Below are 7,571 nucleotides of genomic sequence, written 5' to 3'. Positions count from 1 at the left end.
AGTGAAAGTTATTACTGATTTATTTCAGGTGTGGTTAGCACAGAGAAATAAAAAGACATCTTTAGTTTGTTCATGTACAATGGAATTTGCATTTTCCCGCCCTTGGCAACAGTTTCTTTGTGGTTCCTTTGTTCATGGCTAAGATCACATAGGAGACTGTTAAAGAGACAAACATTTAAGCTAACCTTTAGATCATAAAGAAGTAACTTGACCTTGCCTTTCAAAAAAAATGATAGAACTGCTTGACTTCTTTGGATCAGCCTAAGTTAATGATGGAAATTTTACAGAATGATGCTTGTTATATAACAAAACTCTTGAGAAAATGCCACCTCTGTGTTATTCAGATATTTAAAACTGAGTAATTCGAATAATTCAATCAATGGGCTTATACAGAGAACTGCAGACATGATTTTGGAAAAGATATGTGAAGTATGTTAGCAAAACACTGATTTGACATGGGAAAAACAATAGCATGAGAAAGTAATTTAAATTCCATCTTGACTCTTTTCAGTGTAAGAGAGATGGAAGGGAACATGCTATTAGGCTTTCAAAATTGGTGACAGCCATTCAAAGTAGGCCACATCAGAAATCATATCCCACAATTAATACAGGAACTCCTTTTGCATTAGCTATAGTACAGGTAGTCCTCAACTTACAACAGTACATTTAGTGACTGTTCAAAGTTACAAATGGCAGTGAAAAAAGGGACGTGACCCTTTTTCACACTTAAGACCACTGCAGCATCTCTATGGTCATGTGATTAAAATTTGGATGGTTAGCAACTGGTTCATATTTATGATATTTGCAGTGTCCAGGATCATGTGATCACCTTTGGCGACCTTCTGACAAACAAAGTCAATGGGGAAGCCAGTTAATAATAGCCATATTACTAACTTATCAACTGCAGTGATTCACTTAAGCCTAAAGTGGGGCAAAATTCACAATTGTTTCGCTTAAATTTTGGATTCAATTGTGGTTGTAAATTGAGTGCAAAAAGTAAATTCTTCTTAGATTCAGTTTAAAAATCCTACTTTTAGAACTGGACTGGCTTTAAAATAACCAAAATTGTAAAAATAGAAAGGGAGCTCAATCTCAGCTAGATCAATTTAGGAAGCTGGCCTACAATGTTTGTTTTGAAAAACATCAGATTTGCCCAAGAAAAGTATGGTAAAATTGTAGTAGGGAGATCTATCATAATTATAGGAATTTTGCTCAGAAAAAAATGATTGATCTACTAAACGCTTTCAAGCCAAGCTTTTGCTTTTATCACACAAGCAGTAACTAATTTAACTACAGGGGGGTTTTACTCATTTTTTTTATCACAACTGGAAAATGCTTTTCCTTTTCACACTGTTCTTTGTATACTTTGTTTCTGTAAGTTGTCTTTAATACTGAAAGGCACATCATCAGTAAATGGCTTAAACATGCTTGAGATAAACACATGTCCAACATTCAACAAAAATAAAAATATATAACTATAAATAATAAGCAGCCATATACATAGAATGAAGGCTATTGCTAAGGACATTGGTTTGTGCTTAAATTGTAAGCCACCCTGAGTCTTCGGAGAAGGGCGGGATATAAATGGGATTTTTTTTAAAAAATAAAAAATTGCAAAAGGCAGCTTTAGTTAAAACAGCTTACATACTGCGACAATACCTTTAACCTCATCAAACGTTCACATCTGTCTAACTGAGGTCCTTGGAAAGGATTCTTAGGTAGATAAAAATGCCAAATCCAGTCTGAATACCTGTCTGACTGTGCAATGAACACATTGTAATTCAAAAAATAATAAGTTAATTTAAAAAATAAAGCTCAAAGGGCAGATTTGATGGGCTACAAGGGCTTTTTTGCTGTCAGTTTTCTATGTTTCACATATCTCATGTTTGGTTTGCTCAGACATATCCATGAAGATAAACTGAGGAGAAAATGGAAAACACCAGGTGGTTAGCATCCATTAAAATCTATGTAACCCTCAAGATATAACTGTGCTATGCTGAGGCTCCAGTCAAAAGTGTACACTTCAGTATCAGATTACAACACTTTTGAGGTACGTACAAGGATGCTTATTCTATGCCCAAAAAACTGCCGCTGAAATACCAAGCAGACATGATTTTCCTTCCCTTCCAAACCCCATAACAGGGTTGGCCAGGTGTTGAGAATAGAATAGAATAGAATAGAATAGAATAGAATAGAATAGAATAGAATAGAATAGAATAGAATAGAATAGAATAGAATAGAATAGAATAGAAGTAGTTGGAAGGGATCATGGAGATCTTCTAATCCAGGGGTGTCAAACTCAATTTCATTGAGGGCCGCATCAGCATTGCAGTTGCCCTCAGGGGGCCGGGTGGGTATGGCCACGGTAGGCGTGGCCTACTGGGTGGCCATGGCTAGAGTGCGTATGGCCTACTGGGTGGGCACGGCCAGCTCTACATCGTTCGCATCAAGGGTGCCTATGGGGGCCTGGGTAGGAATGGGACAGATCTGAGGGTCTCTGGGCCAGGGCCAAGGCAGTGGGGGCCGTTCCCTCACTGTTTCCAGGATGGCTTCGCGGGCCACATGAAACCACTTCGCGGGCCAGATCCTGCCCCCGGGCCTTGTGTTTGACATGTCTGTTCTAGTCCAACCCCTGCTCAGGCAGGAAACCTATACCATTTCAGACAAATGGTTGTCCAATCTCTCCTTAAAAACTTCCAGTGTTGGAGCATTCACAACTTCTGGAGGCAGGTCGTTCCACTGATTAATCATATTTCTCCTTAGCTCTAGGTTGCTTCTCTCCTTGATTAGTTTCCATCCCTTGCTTCTTGATCTCTAAGATTTGTTTAAAGGTCATTCCGGGTTGACGACTTGGCCTTAAAAGTCTGGAGAAATCGAAGGCGAGCCAAGCTGTTTTATTATCCTTTGCTTCCTGACACTTATAACAACCGCAACCACAATAATAATAATAATGCTCGACGCCCGGGCGGAGACCTTTTTCACTTTCTAATCCACCCCGCCTATGAGAGGGCGGACCTGTTGTGCCACCCAGGACAGCGGCTGGGGATGAGCTAGGCGAGTAATCTTGCCCCACTCTCGGACCGTCTCGGAGGACTCGGCATGATCCGCTTCGGCAACCCCTCCTCCTCGGACAAGCGCCGCCAGCGGTGCTGGAGCTGGTACTGGGGGGGACTTTTGCTTCTCTGGGCCGTGGCAGAAACTCGAGCAGGTGAGGAGTCAGCCGCTTGACAGGAGAGGCAAAGAAAGCCCTTCTCCCGGCCACTTGCCGCTGGCCCGGGAAGGGGCTCGGGGTGGCTGAGGCGGCTTCCAAGGAGGAGGACGCTTCCCGCGCCCCCTCCGCGGGCTCCCGCCAAGAGAGCGTGCGCCGGGCGCTCGGCGATCCCTGCGTTACCGCGCAGCCGGGAAATCTCGCTTTTGCTTTGCCTCCGGTCTGCACCGAGGAGGAGAGGGACGGCTCCGTCGCTTCCTCTCGGATCTCCTTTGGCTTAAGCGAGCCTTTTTTAAAAAAAAAAAAAAGACATCAAGAAGACCTCCGTTTGGAAAAGGCGCACGACGCAAATAACTCCAGAATTCCTATTCTAAATTTCAAAAAGAAACGTATTTTTAAAACAATCGGAATAGATAGTATGGAACGGAACTGTTTCGAATTCGACTTTTGCCTAATGAGTAAAAATAGTAAAAGCAACAAGCAGCAACACTTTTTTTTTCACATTCTCCTTTTTTGAGGGGTAATTCTCTGCTGCATATATTATAAAGCCACGTTTCCTAGTATTAAATCCTGAACTGAAATCAATAATAACCAGAAATTTTGGGGCACTTTTTACAACTTTCAGTAAGTCTTCCATTCCTGGTTTATTTTCAAGAGGCAAATATATTCTTGTTTCCATTATTCGAGAAATTGGCTTACAATATATAAGGGATAAGATACTTGTATACAGTAGGTAGTGTGATTCCGAATAAACTTTGAAAACTACATTTAAATTTGTAAACACAAGGTGGGATTTGATTGCCCTCTTGAATATTATTCTCTTTTAAAAAAATCTTGCAAATTAGAAAAGGAAAGCCTATGGATCCTAACAATTATTACTGCAATATTAGAAGAGAAAATGTTTTGTGATGTATCATGTAAACTTCAGTTTCAGTGAGTTTTACAGTAAGTGCTTTGTAGGCTGGAAATATTTATAATTAACACGTACAGATATGTCGGCACCATGGATTAAGAGAGTATATAAACTTCCATTCTAATGAATGCTAAAATACATAATAGACAAATTACCTTGGGGAAATATTTTGTAACTTAATTTGCATATTCAGCCAGCACATCTGCAGTCAGTAGTTGGATAGATTGGCTACTAGTTGCCTTCTCCAATGAATTTGCACGCATAACATGGCCAAAGTGAAACAGTCTTATGATTTTAGCTTCCAATGTTTCTGGTTTTTGATAATTTAACACCTCTCTGTTAGTCACTCTGGCTGTCCAAGGTGTACACAAACACTCAGACATATACACTTGCACATACATATACATTCCACTGCTTAAATCTTGTCCCAGCATAATTCCTACACAGCACTTATAGAGGTTGATTTGTGATTATTTATAATGGCTGTGATATGTTTTGCTAGATGATAACTTACAAATAAATGTGAATGCCAATTCAAAATGACTAGCTTTCTTAGTGTCTTGTTAAAACCATTTCCAGTATAACTGTTCTAATAAATTTGAAGTACTCAAGTTTATGGATTAAGATAATGGAATACAGGCTGTAAGAACTAGAAAATACACAGATAACAATTTGATATGTGTGAAATAAGAGACTTTAAAAAGTATCCAAACTGTCTGAACTGAAAGCAATATTTCATAAATACCTCATCTTATGTTTTGCTGTGTATTTAATTATGTATATTTAACTTAATCTGTAAAATAAGTTATTTCTTTCCAACCTTTCAAAAGAGGAGCACAATTCATGTAAGGTAATGTTGTAACTTAATTATACAGTAATATTTGAATATAACTCTCTTAAATTCAAACCAGCTCTTCATTTTCTGGGACAGATGGCTGTGTAGTATTATAACTTAATGTATATTCAAAAAAAGGAATATCGTATCTTCAGCAGCACTCCAGAAAAAATGAGAATGATACTGGTAGTCCTCAACTTATAATAATTCATTTAGGGACTGTTCAAAGCTACAACAGCACTGAAAAAAGTGACTTATGACCATTTTTCACATATATGGCCATTGCAGCATCCCCATGGTCACATGATAAAAATTTGGGCACTTGGCAACTGACATGTATTTACGGCAGTTGAACTGTCCCGGGATCATATGATCACCATTTGTAAGCTTTCCAGATGGCTTCCGACAAGCATAGTCAATGGGGCAAGCCAGTTTCACTTAATGACATCATGATTCACTTAACAACTGCAGTTATTTTCTTAACAACTGTGGCCAATAGGGTTGTAAAGTGGGGCAAAACTCACTATAACTGCCTTGCAATGGAAATCTGAGGCTCAGATATGGTTATAAGTAAAGGAGTATCCATAGATAGAACATTGTCTGGCTTAGAAGGATTAAGTAGGAAGATGTCAAGTGAATTCTCTAAGATGAGCAACTGGAGTGGTGCTACCAAGAAGGCCATCTATAATTCAAGTTGATCCAAAGACAAAGAAGGCCCTCTGTTAAGGGTACCAGATGGGTAGAAACATATAGACTTCCATGCAGCCTGGCTTAATGGAGTGGAGAATCTTTAAGATTAGAATCATCAATTATTTGAATCTGGGCTGCTTTGGACCCAAGGCAGTGTTTCTCAACCTTGGCAATTTTAAAATATGTGGATCACCTGAATTCTGGGAATTGAAGCCTTAAAGTTGCCAAAGCTGAGAAACACTGATATAGGAAGTGCAAGAACAGTTGACAAGAATGATTTAACACTCACTCATAATAATCTAATAAAAACTATATACTTATTTTTAAAAATAATTTGGCCATTTCAGTAGATTAAATAATATCTATAAATTATGAATCTGTTTCTTAAGAGTGATTTTAAGAGTTGGGGGACAGCTGCTTCTTTGAATGAATTACAATCTACAGAATCTTTTTTTAACTGTTTAAATGTAATGATTTTTTTCCATTCCCTGACCATGTCACAAGCTGATTTACAGTTTTCATCTGATTTGTTTAAAAGTCCTGAAACCAGATAACACTTCAATTGAAGTAGTTTAGAAAAATATAGCCTTATCAATGAGTGTCAAAAATTATATGATAATCAAATATGTGATCTCTTCCTCTTTTATGTAGTATTCAAAATTCTCATTTTCTCAAATAATCAGAAATCATTTTAAAAGTAGGTAAATTTATTTTTTTGCATATAATTTTATTAAAACTTTGAAGAAAGAAGATGAAAAAAAACTTATAGAATAAATAAATAAATAAATAATAAATAAATAAATAAATAAATATACCTTTATTTTCAAAGTACAACATGTGTACATTGATATTAGCTGAGCCTCCCCCCGTGCTCTCTCCCCCCAACACACAGTGACAACAAACCCTCCATCCTACCACACATCCTATTTTCAAAGAAAGAAAATACAAAGAAGTAACTTCTGGGTTTCTTCACATCAGTTATAAGTACAAATAAATTATACTACTTGGTTGCAAAATACCTTATTTTTTCCCCATAAAATATCCTGACTCATCATCAAAACCATAAATCATAAGTTCATTTTTCTCTTACTCACAAAAACTCTATGAAGGATTTCTAGTTAGCAATAAACACAGAAATTGTTTTTTTCTCTAATCAAATAAGTCAATTTGGCCATTTCTGCAAGTTCCATAATCTTCACCAACTATTCATCAATTGTGAATAATACCAAATCTTTCCATCTTTGCACATATAATAATTTTGATGATGTTGTCAAGTTTAAAAACAAAGTTCTACAATTTTTCCCCAGTTGTTTATGTATCACTCTGACTTTGTATTTGTATTTGAATCCAAACTTTTTGAGTAATTTTATAAGTCCACCAAGTGTAGTAAAACATCTCTTCTTGTTTTTCACTTTGCCAACATAAATTAGTAATGTACATTCTACACAATTTTTTCTGGTGATGTGTACCAATACATAACTTTATAAAAATTCTTCTTAAGATCATAAAATACAGTGATGTAAATTTCAATCTTTTCAATCACATATTTTCCCATTGTTTCAAATACCAAAAGTAGTTGAAGTTAGTTGAAATTTTAATGATTAAATTACTCAAGTTTATTTTTCCAAGAAATGATAAGTTGTACTGTGTTATCTCAGCATTCTTAAGTTACATTGTTACTTTCTGGATATATTTTGAGTGAAAGATTGGAAAGAATAGATATGGGTATGATTCCCTTACCCAAAGCCACTTTTATATAATGGTCAAGGCATCTGGTTGGAGATTTTGAGCTCTCATCTCAGCTTATGCACAAAAAGTCTGGGTGATCTTGGGTCAGTCACTCTCTCTCAGTCCTAAGAAGGAGGCAATGGCAAACCACTTTCGAAAAATCTTGCCAAGAAAATGTCAGGGACTTGTCCAGGCAT

The 7,571-nt window shown here is 37.1% G+C and overlaps 1 protein-coding gene across 1 annotated transcript in view; it reads left to right on the top strand.

Moving 5' to 3' along the window:
- Positions 1 to 3,029: 3,029 nt before the first annotated feature.
- Positions 3,030 to 7,571, top strand: part of PLBD1 (phospholipase B domain containing 1) — a 38,830-nt gene continuing 34,288 nt past the window's right edge. The window contains exon 1 of the mRNA XM_083366749.1: positions 3,030 to 3,208. Within this exon, the coding sequence (XP_083222875.1) occupies positions 3,100 to 3,208 (109 nt within the window). The 5' untranslated portion in view covers positions 3,030 to 3,099. The remainder of the gene's footprint in view (positions 3,209 to 7,571) is intronic.

This window comes from Vipera ursinii (genome assembly GCF_947247035.1).
Source record: "Vipera ursinii genome assembly, chromosome: 6".
Classification (NCBI taxonomy): Eukaryota; Metazoa; Chordata; class Lepidosauria; order Squamata; family Viperidae; genus Vipera; species Vipera ursinii.
This window is presented reverse-complemented; position numbering and strand designations above follow the sequence as displayed.